The sequence below is a fragment of the Neurospora crassa genome, linkage group I, assembly GCF_000182925.2.
Source record: "Neurospora crassa OR74A linkage group I, whole genome shotgun sequence".
NCBI lineage: Eukaryota > Fungi > Ascomycota > Sordariomycetes > Sordariales > Sordariaceae > Neurospora > Neurospora crassa.
Genome location: NC_026501.1, coordinates 3,494,394 through 3,513,248, shown reverse-complemented (window position 1 = coordinate 3,513,248; position 18,855 = coordinate 3,494,394). Strand labels below are relative to the sequence as shown.

Genomic DNA, 18,855 nt, shown 5'->3' with positions numbered 1-18,855 from the left:
CAGGATTTCTTACACTGTGTACTGGGCCGGAAAGCGACAGAGTCTCCACAATCCATGGGCGATCTGGGGCATGGATGTCGTCCGCGTACACTGGTACCTACCCCATCCAATAAAACTTATCCACCACACCAAGAACAGACTTCAATTCGCTCTGCGGGGGACGCTATTGAAGTCCCAAAATTTGCTTCACAGTCTCCTTTTGCGAAAGTACTATTTACACAGATCGCTTTTTTCCCAAAACAAGTCCCTCCGCCAAACGTACTCTACGCAATACAACTCAAGATATAGCATTTCACCCACAAAGCCCCCTTTTAGGCCAGCTGGCTTATGAAAAGGAGTTTCTCAACGGTATTTGAATATTCAAAAGACATAAAGGAATTTTTTCTCGATCTTTCAGTTGAAGTGTACAGAAAGTTGGATGTATTGCTAATTATTCAGGTTTAGGGAGACTTGCCGAACTAAATATGAGATGAGAACTTTGGAACATGGATTGCCTCCCCCGCTCTGCGCAACACACCATGTACATAGTACTATGGTGATATGGGTAAGTTAAACCCGTGGATCAGGTCGTTGGACACACAGTGCCCACGAAGCTTTGGCTTTGGTGGTCAGTGCAAGATACCTGACAGGGAGGTAAAACTTTTGCTCGTAACCGCAGTACATGCGATACACTACTGGGAAAACTGAGCTCCATGCTTAATTCCCCTGATAGTTTCCATTCAAGACCTCTGAATACCCTCATTTTGAGGCAGGTATGCTGAACCATTGATCTACTGTATCTTGGCAACGTGCTTAGGACGCCCTCGCACACCACAACATGACAACGAAGTTCTTACCCGACCTTGACGACGTTGCATTGGAAAGCTCGATTGATTGGCTGCCCTTTCTCGGAATGAAAACATCATCTCTTTCGTGTTTCAGGATGGCAGCGCCATCACCAGCACCATCGGCTTAGGCAACGCGCCCCCGCACGCGATTGCGGATAGAAACCTCGGAGGCTCCATCAAGTGAGACCAGCTTCTGTCTTCCATGCCAGCGGGCGGCCTAGTTCCCCTCCCGTCCAAGCCATCGTGAAGAGGTACCGGCGGCATTGGAACGTCACTGGGAATTCCAACCGATTCCAACCACCTGGTGGTGTTTGTCCTAACCTCCTCTTGTTATCCGTCTGTTGCGTTTGCGTCTGTCTCTCCGTCGTCATCACCAACCTCGTCGCCGCTCGTCTCTGCGCCTTCCAGGCACTATGAATGTTCTTTTAAGAGTTGCGACTTGACCTCAACCCTTTTCATCTGCTCTTGAGAGGAGCTCACGGCCACATCAAGCACAATCCTTCGTTAGTGAAGCCAAACCGAATAGCACTATGATATCAAACCGAATCGTTCGTTTTGCGCTCTTATGCGCCAGCTCATCGATCCTTTATACGACGCCCGGGCGAGCATCTCCCACATCGTCATCATCCTCAACATCGCCGGCAGCATTTGCCTTCCCCTCCTGCGTCGAGAGCTGCGTCAACGTGTCCGGCTGTGGCACCGACAACCCGCAATGCATGTGCAAGTTCGCAGGCAAAGGCATCTTCCTCGAGCTGGCTCTGACCTGCATGTCCTACTACTGCGAAGCCGAACTCCGCCGTGCCGACGACACTTTGATCGATATCATGAAAGCTGGTTGCCAAGCCATCCGCCAACCGATCCCTGAGGAGAAGCTGGAAATGGCTGAGGTATGGGCTACCAGGCTGGTGAAGGACCTTCCCCCATCGCCAACAATTGCGACCACGACAGTGCATCACCCTTTGCCTACAACGGCGACTACGACGCATGTACCTTCACCAGCAACTACGACAAAGCCAACGGTTGTACAAACTACACTAAAATCGCCTTCATCAATAAGCACTTCTCCATCAGCCGCCACCGCCTCCGCGCCAGAAAGCACCAGCAGCATCAACACCGCCACCACGCTTCAACCCCAGACTTCCTCAACCAAACCAGCCAACGAAGCAGCTACGTCTGCTCGCGCACCAAAACCACGCCCAGATTCGAGTCCGTATGGGCCGTTTGTCGGGCCGATCCCTAGTTCTGCCGTCATGGCCGTCATGGTTTCACTGCCCTTCTTGCATTGGGAATTGACACTTGTGTATTTGGCTGTTGCTGGGTGTTTGTTTGCATAGCTGGAGTTGTCCTAAGTGGGCCGAGTCGATCTGGGAGAGAATGTAGAGATAAGGAGAAAGGAGAAATGAAGAGGGTGGGGTTCATGAGTTGATCAGTTATGAGAAAAGAGCAAAACCAGAAAGCAGGCTTTCTTGTGTTTATTACGGGGAAACACCATGAATATGGTGGAGAGAGGAGAGCGGGAAGGGCATTGGCGTGGCATTTGTGATACCCTGGTAAAAGAAAGAATCTGGGAATGGCAATCGTCCTAAAAGTTGTACATCAAACAGTGGACGGTGACAGAATTTGGATACATTCAAACGAGTGTAATTCTAGAACTCCAAGAAATCAGATCATAAGTGACTTCTTCATCTGTCTTCAAGCAGGGAAGGTCTAATTTAGAGAGTCATGAAGTTCAACAACTCGGTCCGAGCTTTTTGATCAGCATAAGGTCGCAACATCCCATCTCGTTCATGTAGCAGATATACGTGAGCTAAACTACGAAAGTGGTGTGCACTCGTGCAACGTATTTTTGTTGCTATGAGAGATATAGAAACATCCAGTCAAGTCTACGATATCCTCCAAGTAGTAAGCAATCACCGTACGATTACGAATTGGATTTCGCCTCGAGATTCACCCTTCAGAATCGACGTCACCTACATCTCCCCCGTCCTCTTTGTGTGACAAAAAGCCCCTAAGAATATCACGAATTGAACAAACTCCGCTCGAGGTATCTCTCCCTCCTTGTGGTATATCCGTAGCAAGAAACCGCCTGGCAACAAGCTCCGCAGCTTTGAATGCCTCAATATCCTCATGACTGGGACTCGCAAACACCGCCTCAATATCTTCGTCTCTTTCCAGCATGCCCAAAATATCTCCTGCTCTCTTCAACACATCATCCTCAATATGATTAATCGCCGCACACATTAGTCCCAGGCTGTGTTCAGCCCGTCCGTGAACGAGACGGTACAAATACGTGATATGCTCTTCCCTCTCTTCCGCCTCTGGGTTCAGTCGAACTTCCATATGAGCATACGCAACACCCTCTTCAGGTTTTAGAAATCCTCTATTGAACACATCGTGAAAGTGTGTGCTCACGAGCATCCGGGGTCGATCCGCATCCAGCTCCAAGAAATGGTGCAGATAGGCCGTGAAGACCGCCGCACCGGCTTCCATTGTGGTACCTTTTCCAAACTCGTCGGCGAGTATGAGGCTTCGCCGGGTCGCGAAGTTGATGGAGAAGGCTGCTTGTTTGAGATCGGTCATGAAAGCGCTTTCATCGTCCATGGCGGTTTCTCGGGTGGCAACCCGGGTGAAAATTCGATCAGTCACTCCAATTGTTGCACGCGTGACGGGCACGTAGCTTCCAATGTGTGCCAAATAGATGATTAGGGCAACCTGTTTCATGTAGATGCTCTTTCCGGAGTTGTTTGGACCCGTCAAGACCAAGGCCGATGGCTCTTTGGGTTCGTCTTTGACACCTACAAAGTCAATTTCATTGCCATTCTCCGATGCGCAACCACCTCTGAGTATGCAGTCATTGGGGATGAAGGACGGTACGAGAAGTTCCTGAAGTGGGTGACGTCCGCCCTCAATGTCAATGATATTCTCGGATGTCATTTTTGGTGCAGCCCAATTGTACTTCTCTGCAGCGAAAGCCAACGCAAGCAGACTGTCGAGCTCCCCCAGTACTTCCAAGGCGCGAATCAGTGCATCTTCATGCTCTGAAACAGCCCCTGCCAGCTCCACTATCACCTCGATTTCCTCATCTGGATTACTATCAGATTTGAACCTTGAGAGTTGATTGATGCTTATATGTGTCATGGAAACGTACCGGCAATCTCCTCAGTTAAATCACCGTACATGTCGTCCAGTTCAACCATCGTCCTGTTCTTGTAGTAAGCCCGTTGTTCATCCTTCACCACCTGATGCCACTCGTCATCGGCAAGCCCCGTTCCGTTGAAAGCACCTTCTCCACTTTCAGGGTTTAGGGCCACTACAATGAGAAATCCAAGTCGGGGCACTGTTGTACATTCCTGGACATATTGGACAGCCCATTTGGGGATTTGCGTCAGAATCTCTTGTTTGACATCGGCGAGAATTTGGTACACCTGAGTAAAGTCATCCTTGAGCTCGCCTAATCTTTCACTGGTACCTGGTAGGATTTCTGTTCGGCCCGTATCTTGTGACAGTTTAAAGTCGATCGTGTTCACGATCATCTCACCGGCCTGTAGAATGCCCTGAGTGTCGATATCCTCTTGGAGCTGGTAAGACATCGCGTATGTCAGCAGACTATCCAACCATCCTCGTTATGTGGCATCTGAAATCACCTTTGCATAGATGTTTAAATCTTGGCCTCCCACAAGTGAGCGTATGTCCTCCCGTATTTGAGTGGTAAGCATTGTGAACCGTAAAAGCGCCCTCCAGTCGTTGATCCGAAGGGATAATTGTCCTCTTATTCGGTCAACACCACCTCTGACGTGGTGTAACACGGCCTTGATGTTCTTGACTTTTTTCAACTGCCTCCGTATGCTCTGTACAATATCACTGTTCTCAGGGCGGAGAAAGACGGCAATACTCCGCTGCCTTTCTTCGATCACGTCGATAGCAATGCTTGGTTGGAAGAGCATTTGACGAAGTTTTGATTTTCCTTGGACCGTACCTGCTAGAGCTTGGAGGAGCCCCGCAATCGAGAGGCTTTCTTTGACTTTGTTCTCGGAGCCGCCAAGGCACTGGAGTTGCGGGTTTGGGTGAAGCTCTGTTCGCAATATCTGTAGTGACAACAAGGCATCTGCGCTTATGAGCATTACATCTGAAGGCGAACCCATGGTAATTGACTTGACTCTAAAAGATACTGGTGCCTCGGCACCAGGAGCGAGATTTTCGGCGCTGCGACGACGCTCAAGGTCACTTAATACAGCACCAGCGCAACCAACTGATAGATGGCTATTGAGATTGACTGCCTTCTCTAAGCGCATTAATCGCCTGTGCTTCGACGAGCCAATGCAATGCACAGCGTCTTCGTCTCCTTCCCCTGGCGGTATTCCATATCCGGGCGATGAGTCATTGTAAAGCCCCAATAGCGCTTCTTTGCCTGCGTCATAGTCAAAGTCTGCACTGGCAAGATGACGAAGGATATAGAGCCCTCGAATATCGGTGGCATCATCATCGTCAAGCCTTTGAGCATCCCGTTCGAGGAACTCGGTAAGTGTCTGGGGAGCTCTGTTCGGCACCATGATAGTTGTTGGCTGTGCTTGAAGTACATTAGTGGCCACTGTTTCGATTCCGCCCATGGAGACATCTTCTTCGATAATTAGAGTCTCGTCGATGACCACGTAGTATGCGCATCCAATCTTTCCCTCTCTGTTCATGTCGACAGCCATAATGACTTCGTTCAGAGCGTCGGAAGTCTGCTCTCTGTACCTCTCCTCTTCTGCCTCATCGTATCGAGAGAACGTAACAGTCTGGGTAGGACGCTGAGTAGTCGAGGATTTCGCGGTCAGCGGCGTGGCTGAAGAGAATCGACGAGAATCTCTATCTGATGCTCTTGGTAGAGTCGGCAGTTTTGGGGAGCTTTGCGGTTCACATTGCGAGGGAGAGGAGGTAGATGGAAAAAGGGGTTCCACGGGCCTAGGAGATCTGAAATTCAGACCGGGCGGCGTAGACCGAAATGATGACGATGACGATGTCGATCGTCTCTTTGAGGCTGTGGAGCCAGTACATCTGAAGACTTGGGTACGAGGGCCTTGTGTTTGATGTTGTCTTTGACGGGATGACGATGACGATGCAGGTCGGGGAAGAGATTGCGATGACACCCGAGGCCGTGAAGTTCCCGAGGGTGTGGAAGGTGGTAGAGCAGCACTTGAACGTCTTCCAAGGGCTAAAGAGGAGCCGCTTACACTTCTACGAGAGGATGAAGAAGTGACACTTCGTCGTTCCAGAGAGGCTCGAGACGCACTCAAATGTGAACGAGGTGAGGCTGTTGAGGATGCTGCCAGGCTTGATGGAGTGAGCGCGGGCGAGGTAGAGCAGCCAGAAGAGTCGCTACTGATCTGAAGGGAGAAATCCATGATAATCAGTGTGACCGACTCTAGAGAAAAGGAGCTGGGAACGACAGAAGGAAATAAACAATGGACAGGATTCCAATGCTGGTAATAACTGTTGGATAGGTAAGGATGAGCGCCGTCAGCACCTGTGAAACTAAGTTACGAAGGGCATGGAGCTGTGTGTATGTGTGTGTCGGTGTCATCGATTCCACCTTCTTCCGATGAAGAGAAACTTCAGTCGAGACGGGACGGCGGGGAGTCGACCAACGCCTCCATGGGCGTGTAAAGTCCAATGTGTCATGTCCCAGCAAGGCCGCTCAAGGCAGGAACTACCTATCCTCCCATCCTGGCCACAAGAGTAGCTTGGGAAGGAGCACTGAGAGTAGCTGTGGAGCAACAAATGATGCATCTGCGCCACCGTCACAAGGAGGCCCAAATCAGGTAGATGGCTCGCTAAAGCCCTTGTGAACAATATGCTCTTCAGTTTGAATCAATCACAACTTATCCGTGCATATACCCCATGGCCTAGATTAATAGCATCAACTCAACATAGGTCGCGTGGCTCCGATTCAACCCCGTCTCGTGGATTCTTCACTTCTTTCCGGCATCGCCGCCACCGTTCTTGATCCATTCAGCAAACTCTTTTCGCTGCCTGCGGATGTCGACAAAGCTGGGCCGGGATTCCAGATAGGTGAAGGGGTTGCCCATGTAGTCCTTTTCCACCTCTCCGTTGTTGCCCAAGAAGCCCTCCTCCCCTTCCCGCTCAATTTTGCCGGCCCAGACGCGCCATTGAATCGGCCGCAGCGGGCGCGTTCCCAGGACCAGACCAAGCACAATAACTAGGGTTGCGACAATGGTCTCGATGGCAATATCCACGGGAAGCGACGATGCGACCGGAGTAGACGAGGTGAGTGTGCTTGTGGCCGCCGCCCTGAAGGATTGCAGTGCTGCGTGCTCCTGGGCCGAATAGCATCTGTATTGTACGCACAGTCGTCAAATCCCGACCGGTCAAAGTAGAGTAGAGTAGAGTATGCAGCAGGCGAGGGCTCGACGCGATGTTTTGGTGTGGGGGGGGGGGGAATGCTTACGCATGGGCGAGAAGAAGGCCGCCAAAGACGGTGATGGTATTGGATATCCACGTCATGATTGACGTTGTTCACTATATATTCGCAACGTAGGAGACGCCGGCAATTGGCACGTAACGAGAGGCGGGTTTCGTTGCAGGTTCTTCGGCGGAAGGGTGTCTAAAATGGAATGTAGATGATTGATGTCGACGTTAAGTGCTTGGATGTTTGACGTCCAAAGCTACAAGGTACGTGCCCGTGTAACTGGCAACATGGGAATGAGGGTGCGTATGTTTTTTTTATGCATAACTGCTGTTCCAAAACAGGGATTAACCTGCAACTAAACGGTAATATCGCGAAGTTATGCCTTTACGAAGCTTGGCCGAGGAAGCGGGGCTGAAGGGTAGCATCGCACGTCAGCCGGTGGTGCTACCCTAGGCTAGGGGTGCCAATTGCGGCTCCATGGACTCGCAGGGCTTCGACTCCAAGTCACCACCACCCTTGCTTGATCTTTAAGTGCACAACCACATGCCGGAAACGTCGCGGCCGCCGTGCTCGTCGTCGTCACCCACCTTCAACACGGAATCTCCCGCCTCGCACCATATCTCGCGCGTAGCACCGCAGCCATTTCTACTGCGTCATGGTCATCTGTTTACTCTATGATGAATTGACGGATCATGACTCGTGATTGATTTGGATGCAAGGCACGACGACGGCCGGACGGCTTATACGGCAACTCAACGGGAATATTTACAGGCAAGCATGTCTAAGATACGCGCACGACATACAGCAGGTACATACCTTCGCCTGAATCTCGGTGGGTTTTGTCTACGTTCAGATACGACCCACTAGTACGGCAAGAAACCCTGATCGAGAGATGCCTGACCATTCCGGTCCTGAGCTTACAGGCCTCAAAGCCTCAAAATATAATGGTGTGTTTGCGCCATGGAGTAAACTAAACATACAAGGTGTCAATCCAGGAGGGTATGGTTGTGGTATCCAAGGTATCTTTCTCCATCCATGATTCATCCAATGCCCGTTTCCTGACTCCAATACCCAATTCCAAAATTCTAATCCCAAATCCCGAACCCCGTCCTTGTGCCCGTTCCGTTTCCTGCATCCATGATTGTATTCCCTACCTTGATCCTGTCCTATCCTCGTTCCAAACTCCGAATCTCAACAAAAGAGAGAAAGAGAGATAAAAGAAAGAGAGAGAAGGAAAAAAAATAATAATAATAAAAGGACTTGTTCGGCCTCCCTTAACCACACCGTTGTGGCGATGCCTCGGTTTCCCAAGATAGCATCCTCATCTTGGAAAACATTAACTGACATGGGCCCATCCAGGTGGTTATTGTACCCGTGACAACGATGATTCAAGGCGTGTGGCTGACCAGCTCCGTCTTGACGACCGCATCAGCTACGGCGGGCTGGTCCATCATCCAGCTCGTGTCAAAGTGGCTGCCGTCCGGAAGCGGAGGGTCCACACTTTCTACATGCCAGTTACCCCCGCTCAGCGCCCGCATGTGCTCGTCCTCAAACATGAAGCTGTCGACAAACTGGCTACCACTGCCGTTGTCGCTGTCAGCCCCCGACGCCATGGGCCCTGCTCCCCCGGAGGATCCCGACGTGTTGGGCTGCCATGCGCTCTGTGTCGATGAGGTGGTCGCCTGCGTCATGCTGGTTTTGTTCTCACTACCACCACCGCCGCCGTCGTTGCCAATCATGCTGTGAATGCCCGCTCCGGCCGAGGTCGTGTACACATTCTCTAGCGATGGGTCGATGCGCGGTTCGTCAAGCACATGGTACTTGCGCTCGTCGTGGTGGGGGTCGTACTTCTGATCATGCTGCGAGTCATGACTGTGGTGGTGGTACTTTGGCTCAAGGTGCGAGTCATACTTTTGCTCATATTGGTGGTCGTAGTGCTCCTGCTTCAACAGCAGTGACTGCTGCGTTGGAAGGTCATACTCCGCCGGACTGGCCGTGAAATGATCGGTGAACATGGGCTGACTGTACTGATTCAAGTCAGGGGCACCAGCGTTGGACATCGACAACCCGTGGGGACGCCCTCCAGAGTAGGCCATGGTCGGCGATGGCGTCCTGCGCATGACAATGTCCTCAACCGACATGCCGTGATGGAGATGTCTTGGCGGCGTGTGCATCTGCGCCCCATAGTACGATCCATCCCGTAGCGCCCCAGGGTGATGCTCATACGGCGCCGGCATGGTCTTGCTCGGGTTGGAATACTCAAAGGGCGACCGGTGCCCGGCAAAGGCTGCCATTGTGTTATGCATACCCGCTGAGTACCCATAAGGCGGATAGGTCAAGCGGCCCATGACATACGGCGGATGATCGTCAAAGTCATCGCTGGATGCCCTTGTCAGCGAGCGAGCGCGCGGTAGGGTTCGCGACCTGATACTGCCGGTGGGGTCCCATTCGGGATCCGAGCAGTCGCTCTCGTTGCCATCCTTGTACTTGGGCGCCTTGGACGGCTTTGTGGGTGTGAACTTGTAGTCCGGGAACGCCAACTGGTGGTTCTCGCGCTCCTTTTCGGCCCACGCCTTGAACTGCTCCCGCACCTGCTCCGGCTCCATCGGCCAGCTCATGCCGCACACCCGCGATACCACCTGGTGGTTGTGCTCGTCCGCCCAGCCCTTGGCCACGCCCTGATACGTTTTGCGGTACAGCATGAAGGCGTTCATCGGCCGCTTGACTTTGCCCGGGTTCTTGCCGCTCTCGACTTCCCGTTGGCGCACCTCTTTCCCTCGGTTCACGTAGTCCTCCATGTTGGTTAGCACCAGGTCTTCGGGAACTTTTTGCTGGCTTAGTGGCTTGTCGAGCAGTAGGGCTGCTACTTTGCCCTCGAGCTTCTTCGAATCCGTTGACGACTTCTTTTTCCTTGGCGGCTTTTTCTCGATCTTCGAGCTCCGAGTCAGGTTCCTGAGGGGAGAGTTTCGGTGGTTGCTGTTCATCAACTCGGCATGTCGTGCCGGTGTCGGTGGGGACGTCGCGGGAGTGCTATAGGGCTGAAAAGAGTTCGGTACATCATCAGCGTCCACTCACACCCCCAGTTCAAGCCAGATTGGGAAAGAGTTTACCTCGGGGATAGGGCCATAGGAACTGCTGTCTTGTCCGTATAACTGACCGTGATATTGCTGGATTTTTCGGTTTCCTGTCAGCAAATCATGGATACAAGACCGCCACGAGGGGGGAGCTGTGAGGTTTCTCTTACAGGTTGGACACTGATGGCGCGCTGATACTGTTGTTGAAGTCCGGTATCAAAACTTTGAGAGTGGGATAAAGGATGGGGGACCGGTGTCCCATATCTTGTCCCTGGTTGCGAATGTGTCTGGAAGGGTACTGACGCCATGTTCTCCAACAACTGTGAGGGAAAGGTCATTGGGTGATGTTGTTGAACATAGTCATGATGAAGACTTATCCCAGAAGGAGCAGGTGAAGGTGGGGTGCGTCTATCCATTTCAAGAGGATATGCAATTTCGAGTCGAAATCGTCGGTTGGAACTCCTGGTTCCTGGCCGTCTGGGGTCGTGTGTGTCTTCGTCGTATTTCTTTTCTAAAGCAGTCGACTTCTGAGACCAGCTGCTCTTATTGATATCAAGGCTTGTTGTTTTTGTCGTTGTTGTTTTCCCTGTTGTCCTAGTGGATAACTCGTGGTGTGGATGACCAAAGAGGAGGTGATCCGGTTACTGGTACCGGAACAGGAGTGATATATATCGAGCTGTTTCGGGCTTTGGACATGGGCAAAGTGAAGAGCTGTTGCAACTGTTCGCTTCCTAGCAAGGATGTGATACCTTTCCTATCTGTCTTTTCTCTGTCTTTTTACAAACAAGTCCTTTTATCTTCCCAATCGGAATTCCCCCTCGGGTTGGAAGAAATGTCGGGCTTCTTGGATGCCGATGAAGAAGGAGATGTCGAGGTGGTGCGTTCGTCTGTTCGAACACCTTTACCGCTGTTTTCCAACCACTCCCGGAACTCTAGCCGGTCTTGCAGCAGGGTGATGCAGATGCAGTTGTCTGGGATGGGGTGTCTGGGCTGGTTCGCGTTATGTGCTAGAGGAGATTGCGGTACCTATCCTCCTTTGTTTGTGAGAGCTCGGCACAGGACAGATACAGGTCGCTGCGTATGGGAGAAAAGTGGCTAGATGCTTGTTGACCGGCTGTGATCCGTGTCTCCCGCGCTCGCTGAACGATATGAAGGAAAAGGGGGTGCGAGGAGAGACTGCCTTTGTTGGCTTGGGCAGAGTAGCACTCTTTTGATGGGGGCACACACGAGAGAAAGAAGACAGGTGGGGAGACCACGAGCATGTATTTATTCAAGACTTCTTTATTAGACATTCAGGTTGTTAGCTGGAGGTGCGGTTGGTCTACGATCGTACTTCTTGCCGCATCCAGGAGAACGCTGCTTTCGGAAGAGCCACCTGGGCGAAGTCCAGGAAACCCTCTGAGAGGGAAAGCACGGGCAACATCATGGGGAGGAGGCGAGGGGTTGTGCTGCCGTGTGGGAGCGAGTTGCTCTATCTCGGAGACCTGGCAAACCTGACGTATCCGTGCCCAGGGAGGGAATCTGAATGGGAAGAGCGCTAGTTGCTTGGAAGATGATCCACGGTCATGTCTATTTACAGAGGCAATGAGCCGTTGCGTCACAAGGATTGCAGAGCCTCGACCAACTGTTCTTGGTCAAACCCGGATTACGTGGATCAGACAAGCTAGGTTTAGGTTTAGTGAGCCGGCAGCGGAAACTTCAAGGGGAGGGATGGGATGGGATGGCAGATGGGAGAGGGATCTTTTCGTGCCAGTGAGGCTTTAGAATCTACGGTCTCTCCGGGGTCCCTGGCCACCAACTGTTTGGTTCTGCTTCACGGGTTCGAGCATCCAGCCGACGAACGAACGCCGCAACCATCTCCGAGCTTGTCTGTCCCAAGGGCCTGAAGTGTCCCGATTTTGGGAGTGACATACAGTGGTGGGAAAGAGGGCGTGAATACGGTGCGGTTCCTACAAACTACAGTACGCTCGCAAGTGCGACAAGTAGGGAAACTGGGAGTGTTCACCGAGGAGAGGGCGGCTTGGAAGAGGGTTCGAAAGTGCTCGAGTGGAATGTGCCGGCGACACCCGGAAACGGCATGGGTAGGTACTTGGTGACCTGCCGCCAAGGGATCTCAAGGCGTTGCGGCTTGGGGGTTTCTTTCATCAGACCAAATGTCACGTCCAGATCCGGGGAGCGGGCCAGCAAAGTGCTGCCAATTATCTTGTTGAGTGTCAATCCCCGTTCCGTGCTTGGCACATGACTGGTGTTGGGCGGTCATCAGTTGCATCTTTTTACCAAGGTCAAGATCAGGGAAGGAAGGGAGGTTCGACACGCCATAGCATCCCAGGGATGGAGGTTGAGAAGAGCTGGGATTTGTGGTATCAATATGATTTTTTCTGACCCCTCCCGCCACTGTGTGTACAAGCAAAGCAAGCCATGCAAGCCAAGTTTGTATCCCAGATCTGGCATCCAGGGGAGTCAGTATGCATGCCATAAACTACGGTGTAGATGGGTTGGATAGATGATCAACCCGCGACTCCCGCTGTGGGAGGCGAAGGCACGGAACATGTTGGATGTCCATACTCGTCCACCCTCCCTTTCAACGTACACAAATCAATCTTCAACTAACAGCGCATGTTTGGCAGTGCGGAATCCGAACTATCTTGCGCCGCTCTGCTACGAACCCCTGTCGAGAGGAGGCACGGAGCAAGCAAAGAAAAACTTGGTAGACAATTTTACTGGAGGGATGTCGATAAACTCCCCAGATGGTGTCGGGTAGCTGCATCACTAGCATCTCCCTTCCCACGTCTTGCCCATGTCTTAAGGCACCGGCTTCTAGCTCGCTTCTGTTTGGAGCGAAACATCAATCTCTGGGCAAGGCTAACCTTGAAGCGAGAGACTTGGCTTTGAAACCTACATGAGGACCAAACAGGCGCAGTGTATAATAGTACATCACAAGGGGGACCCATGGATCTGTTTCTCAATGCAGCCAGAAGGCGGTTTTACAAGGCAGCTAACCAATAGCATACCTACTCACATGGAATAGGGTAAGGTGGACATCTCTTTTGCATCTTCAACAAAATTACGCAAACTCAATGGAGCTGGAAGCACGTGGGATTTCAAGGGCGATCCCTTCCGTCTAACCCCAGATGCATTCCAGAAAAGTAAGGAGGATCATGACGGGAGCGAAGGTACTCAGCAAACAGGACACACGGCAAGTGCCTATCACATACCTCTCAGCTACAGGTTGAGTGGTGTTGGGCTAGGGACGGCATTGATAGGTACCTCTACCGCGAAGCGTTGAGATATATCGATAAACTTGATGGATATCTCATCATCCTAGACTGCCAGGACCCCTGAAACCACACCCAGCCCAAGCCATCTGCTCCTGCGAGCTATCAGCTATGAGGACAATCTATCACTTCTCATCACCCTCTTCACCACAGCGTCGGTGTCTTAATTCGCGGTGTCATAACAAACTCAACATGCTCAGTAAGACCGCCGTGCTGATGTGTCCCACTTCCCGGTAATTCCGGTGTCTGGGACCCAAAATGACAGGTATCTCTGGTGATGCCAAAGACTGTCACCACTCTCTTCTCGTGACGCCCATGTCATTTTGCATCTATTCATCTACACTAAAGCTGCTAATCCGTGATTCACAGAATATACTTGCCTGTGTGAATACAAGAATGCTTATACAATGCAAAAAGTTCGACCTTGGTGGGCCAACCCCTCGATTCAGACTTTGAGAATTCGTGTCAAAATGAAGATTGACTTCAATCGGTCCCGGCTCAAGTGCCCGACAGGCCATCGCGGACTGCGGGAGGCTTCTCTAGCCCCTCGATCACTTCTTTGAGCAGTTATCGGCGTCCACCCAAAAGGGAAAAAGCGCCGAATGTTGACACCCGTTCGAAAGCTTCCACGGCTTGGGCACGAATGGAAGTACAAACCTGCCACTAAACCTGTGTTCACCTGATCTTCTTCTTCTTCTTCATCTTCCCCCTCCTCCCCCTCTTCTTCTTTTTTTTTTCTCCCCTACTTTATATTTCATTAAATTTTTCTGTTGGAAACTTGTGGCAGCCAGGGGGTTGGTTCACACATGAGCTGGCGGAAAATATGACTAGCGCATCAGTACATCCTATGTCTGCGGATGCGATTTCGCCGGGTTGGCAGGCTTTAGCGGCTTCGATGGCGCCGCCAAATTTTGCTGAGGAGGGGAAGGGGCAAGGGCTGCCGAAGGGGGAAAAACTGGAGCGGCGCGACCAGTTCCTGATGGGGAAGCGCCAGCGCTGGCAGAGCCGTTCACCTGATGGCGCGGCGGTACAGGCGGCGAATGCTTGGTTGGCGATAGCCCTGCGCGGGAGGGAGGTAAGGGTGATGACCGGTCGATGACTCCATTCCGGGCGTGGGGATCGGATTGCACAGGGGTCAGTTGTGGCAATGGCGTGCTCACTATTCTGGCGCCTGCGGCAGGAGAGCTCTTTGTTCCTAGAGGCGACGACGGCCGTTGCGGCTGCTTTGAGGGCGAGGCCCAACGACCGTTTCCGGCAGGGGGCGGCAACACAGGCAATAAGCCCTCCTCTTTAGGGTGCGACTCTTCGCGGCCAACAGCAGAAGATGGGGCAGAAGGATGAAATATGCTGTCATATGCTCTCAACTTGCCGGGTGATTGATTAGGAGGAGACAGAGTGGGATGCGGCGATGAAAATGGGTTCAACTCCCGGCGCCCTGGCGAATACCCAATAGACCCCGTCGCACTGACTGGTCTTGCCGTACCCTCCTTCTCACCTGGAAGATCGGTAGGTTCGGTCTTTGCCTCTTGTTGCCCCGATGGGCCATCCTGAGACCCAGAGCGTGGGTTCTCCTCGCTAATACGATCGGTAGACGATCTAGACTTTGCCTGAGCCCCGAGCTCGACAACAAGCTGTGACCGGCCAGCTTGAGACTGGGAGGTGCCACTCACAACCTGCTGAGGAGGAGGGGACGATGAAGCATGGCGGTTGACCTTCAGCTTGATAACCCGGGGTTGTTGAGATTTCTCTGCCTCGCTTCGGCGACAAGAACTGCAGATGAAATGGAAATCTTCTTGCTCAGCATCCTTTTCGGCAATATCAAGGCATTTGCTGTGCTGCCAGACGTTGCACCTCTCGCAGGCAACGCTATGTGTCCCATCATCGACCTGCCCATAGACGCCGCAGATGCAGTCAAATATCCAGTCGTCTTCCTCGTCTTGCAGCTCCTGTAGAGCTCTCCTGTTCTTTTCAATCGCTGCTTGTCGGTGCCGCTCCGACATGCGACCGGGTCCTGAGCCGACGGATTTGCTGTCCTCGGACAGTTGCGCCAGCTCTTCTTCAGCCTGAAGACGGCGAATCTCTCGCTCCTTCAGTCGTTGTTCTCTTGACATGAGCCGATGCTCTCTCTCCCTCTCCATCTTGGCTTGCCGTTGCTCATTTTTTCGCCTGGCAGCCTCCTCTTCTTGCCGCTTGCGTTCCTCTTCCCGAGCCTGTTCTTCCGCCTTCTGTTGCTCTAGCTTTCCAGCAATACGGCTGGATCGTTTTGCGTGCGCCATCTTCTCCAGTGCCTGCAGTTCTTTCTCTCGTTGCAGCTGTTTGCGCTTTTTGGACTCCTCCTGTTTTTCAAGGATAGGGACGAGATGATCCTGGATTTGTTCGCGCAGAATCTTCTCATTCGGATCCTTCGATTTCTGGATCGTGGCTAGAAATTGGCGAACCTCATCTAGGGATACGGCGAGGCATTCCCATTTCATTCCGCCAAGACTGTCGTCTTCACGCTCGTCCGGTTGCCCTGTCACAGAGTCCTCGTCGCCAGCGTCGCCACCCTCACTGATCGCTTCCGAGACGCGACGTCTTTTGCTGCTTCGAGAAACCGCCTTGGCCTTCTTGGTATTCTTCTTGGGTTTGGGAGCGGGGGCCGGGGCCTCGGTCAATCGATAGATGCGGTTATCATCTAATACGAAGTACGTACGATCTTTGCTGTCCCATCCGTAAGGCTCAATTCGCTATATATCTCTCATTAGCACCAAAGCGCCCGTTAAACATGGAAATATACTTGCGCACCCAATTTGTCTGGTCCATGTCCTTCTGCTCTTCTGTCCTCTCGCGAAGGCGCTCGGGGGTACACATGACAAGCTGACTCATTTGCTGGAGTACACGGATCTAACAAGAACCGGATGTTAGTGTCACCTTGAACTGGACGGCAAGACGAATGGCGTTTGTCGTGAGGCTGTTGTTGGACCGGGTCGCACCTTTGTGAAGACGTCAAAGTCGGCAAACTTGGAAGGCAGATCCTCGGTTCCGAATGGATTCTTCTCGGGGGCTTTGGCAAGGAACTGTCTTCGGGTATACTCTTCGAATACGTCGTGGCTAATGTTTGTAAGCAAACGAGGTGGGACAGATGTGAGGGGGCATGGGGATCCCGTCGACGTACGTAAGGCCTCGATGGGACGATAGAAACTTGAGGATACCGAGGCCAATGTCCTGAAGGACCATTGAGCCTGGCTTTAGACATTCGGCCTCGAGGTCCTGGCGCAATGGACATGTTAGCTCGGAACAAGCGTGAGTCTGTTGGATCTCCCGACATACCTCGATGTCAAGACTGTCGTCCAACTTAAGCGCCTTTCCGAACAAGAGGATGAACTGGAAAAGGTTGGCAAACTGCCACATATTCCTTATGCGATGGAGTACGGATGGCTCCTTGGGAGGTTGCGCATTGTTGCTGGTGTCGCCCTCTTGGAGGGCCCGCTTGCGCGATGTCGGCATCGTGACGATAGGTCTCAACTATGAGTTAATGGATACGGCAATTCTCTTGGTTTCGTGGTCGAGGAGACGAAAGCGAGATGTGGTCTCGATGACCAAGCAAAGGCCGACTCGAGTAACAGAGCCGGAAGAGCCGCCGCTAGAAAGGAATCTGAAGCCCGAGCAATCAGAATGTGAATGTTTGGTTGACTTGAATGATGACGAATCGGTCGCCTGGACGAAAAAACAGCCGGGAACTCTTGTGGCGGTGGACTTGGTGATGGGTGTCTCTGAGCTACGGTTGACGAAGTCCTATCCCCGATTTCCGTCGCGGCGCGTCTACCTTGCTGCGTAAGTGGAATGTGAATTGGAAGTGCTGCTCTGGGTAGTACTGGGCCTGCTGCTACGCGGGACCGGGAACTAGGTAGGGGCGCGCTTGACGTGCAGTACGTAGTGTACGTCAAAAAGGTTCCAGAGACGCGCCGCTAGGTAGTGGTACGTATCGCAGCACGTACTTACCTAATTAGTGTAGCGTAGGTAGGTACTGCATGGTACCTCAGTATCCTAAAGACCGGCATTTGACAAGTGGGTCATAAGCTCCGCGGCAGGCACGGACAGGTGGAGTTAGGCGCAGCGGGCCGCTTCCATCTGCTTATGTCATCAAAGATCTCACAGGGATGCCACTAATACGTTCGTGTTTCACTTTCGGCGGGTGGGGTACTTGGGGGGTTCTGGGCGCCAAGGCTTCCTTTCCCCCCTCTTTTTACCCTCTAAAGAGGGGGCGCGGAAAATTTGGGACAGCATTTTAATCTAGGACAGTGCCCGAAATGACCTATGCAGATTTACCTATTAACGCCCTACAAAATCGCTCATTTACATCATAAATTTCGTACAACAACAACGCCAACAATAGTGTACTCAATTGCTATTTTTCGTCGTATTACTTCGTAAAGCTATAAATTAGTAAAACTTCTATATATCTATAAATTAATCGAATCGCTAATTAACTTATTAGTGCTAGTACCTATAAATTACTCCCTCGTCCCCTACACCGGTATAACTACCGCTTAATAGTATATTAATACGTACTATCGATATTATTCTCTAAAATTTAACAATAGCAATAGGAAGCCACCCTCAATAAGGGATATTGTACGTATAATTGGGGAGTTTCGTAGTTCGATCGGCCGTTATACAAAATCGCTATAGGAGACCGGTAAACTAATTATATTATTACAGCTACGGGGGTACTTACAATTATTAACCTTTATTAAGGAGGAGGCTATTATTGTATATATAATATTTTATTTTAAAGGAAGATTTTCCGTATTATAGTCGATAGTAATACGTATTGTAAATTAGTTACGGTTAATAAGGGTAAGCCTACCGTCGATTAAATTTAATAGGCGTTAGTTTACGAAGTTTATTACTAACTATCTTAAGTTACGCTTAATAATATATTACGCTATAGATTTTAAGCATTGCTTTTAGGAATTAAATACTAAGTTTATAAATAATTAGTTTAATGAATACGAAGATATCGCCGCCGCTATCCCTCTTTATAACTATTAGAATAGTAATAAATATAGCGCCCGTATCGGTTGTATATTAAATAGTTGTATGAAAGTTATTATATTGAGGGAGCTAGGGGATAAGAAGAAGGTTAGTATAAGTGTTAGGAATGTAGGCGAAAGGTAGGCTGAGGTGACTACGGTCGTAGCTATACGTAGGGGACGGTAAATTAGGGGTTAATTTAAAAATATATTAATAATTACTAATTATAATAAACTATATTTCGTTAAACCTCT

General features: G+C 51.2%; 5 protein-coding genes across 5 annotated transcripts; 1 reads left to right on the top strand and 4 right to left on the bottom strand.

Annotated features, from left to right (window-relative positions):
• The first annotated feature begins 711 nt into the window (after positions 1–711).
• NCU09383 (hypothetical protein) lies at positions 712–2,551 on the top strand. The gene has a single exon (XM_958736.3). The coding sequence runs from the start codon at positions 1,358–1,360 to the stop codon at positions 2,159–2,161; it is 804 nt and encodes a 267-aa protein (XP_963829.3). The 5' UTR covers positions 712–1,357; the 3' UTR covers positions 2,162–2,551.
• Positions 2,552–2,766: 215 nt separating this feature from the next.
• NCU09384 (hypothetical protein) lies at positions 2,767–5,781 on the bottom strand. Its single transcript, XM_958737.2, has 3 exons — positions 4,472–5,781; positions 3,976–4,405; positions 2,767–3,910 (listed from the first exon to the last, which is right to left on the bottom strand). Exons 1-3 carry the CDS (start codon positions 5,522–5,524, stop codon positions 2,775–2,777), a joined length of 2,619 nt encoding a protein of 872 aa, XP_963830.2. The 5' UTR covers positions 5,525–5,781; the 3' UTR covers positions 2,767–2,774.
• Positions 5,782–6,292: 511 nt separating this feature from the next.
• Positions 6,293–7,608, bottom strand: NCU09386 (hypothetical protein). The gene is made up of 2 exons (XM_958739.3): positions 7,276–7,608; positions 6,293–7,160 (listed from the first exon to the last, which is right to left on the bottom strand). The coding sequence occupies exons 1-2, from the start codon at positions 7,329–7,331 to the stop codon at positions 6,779–6,781; spliced, it is 438 nt and encodes a 145-aa protein (XP_963832.1). The 5' UTR covers positions 7,332–7,608; the 3' UTR covers positions 6,293–6,778.
• Positions 7,609–8,624: 1,016 nt separating this feature from the next.
• On the bottom strand, positions 8,625–10,618 carry fmf-1 (female and male fertility-1; the record flags this gene model as incomplete). Its single annotated transcript, XM_958740.3, has 3 exons — positions 8,625–10,274; positions 10,347–10,403; positions 10,481–10,618. The coding sequence occupies 3 exons, from the start codon at positions 10,616–10,618 to the stop codon at positions 8,625–8,627; spliced, it is 1,845 nt and encodes a 614-aa protein (XP_963833.3).
• A 3,054-nt stretch (positions 10,619–13,672) lies between these two features.
• On the bottom strand, positions 13,673–17,492 carry NCU09388 (hypothetical protein). The gene is made up of 5 exons (XM_958741.3): positions 16,895–17,492; positions 16,740–16,834; positions 16,558–16,675; positions 16,370–16,468; positions 13,673–16,311 (listed from the first exon to the last, which is right to left on the bottom strand). Exons 1-5 carry the CDS (start codon positions 17,069–17,071, stop codon positions 14,431–14,433), a joined length of 2,370 nt encoding a protein of 789 aa, XP_963834.2. The 5' UTR covers positions 17,072–17,492; the 3' UTR covers positions 13,673–14,430.
• Between the last annotated feature and the right edge of the window lie 1,363 nt (positions 17,493–18,855).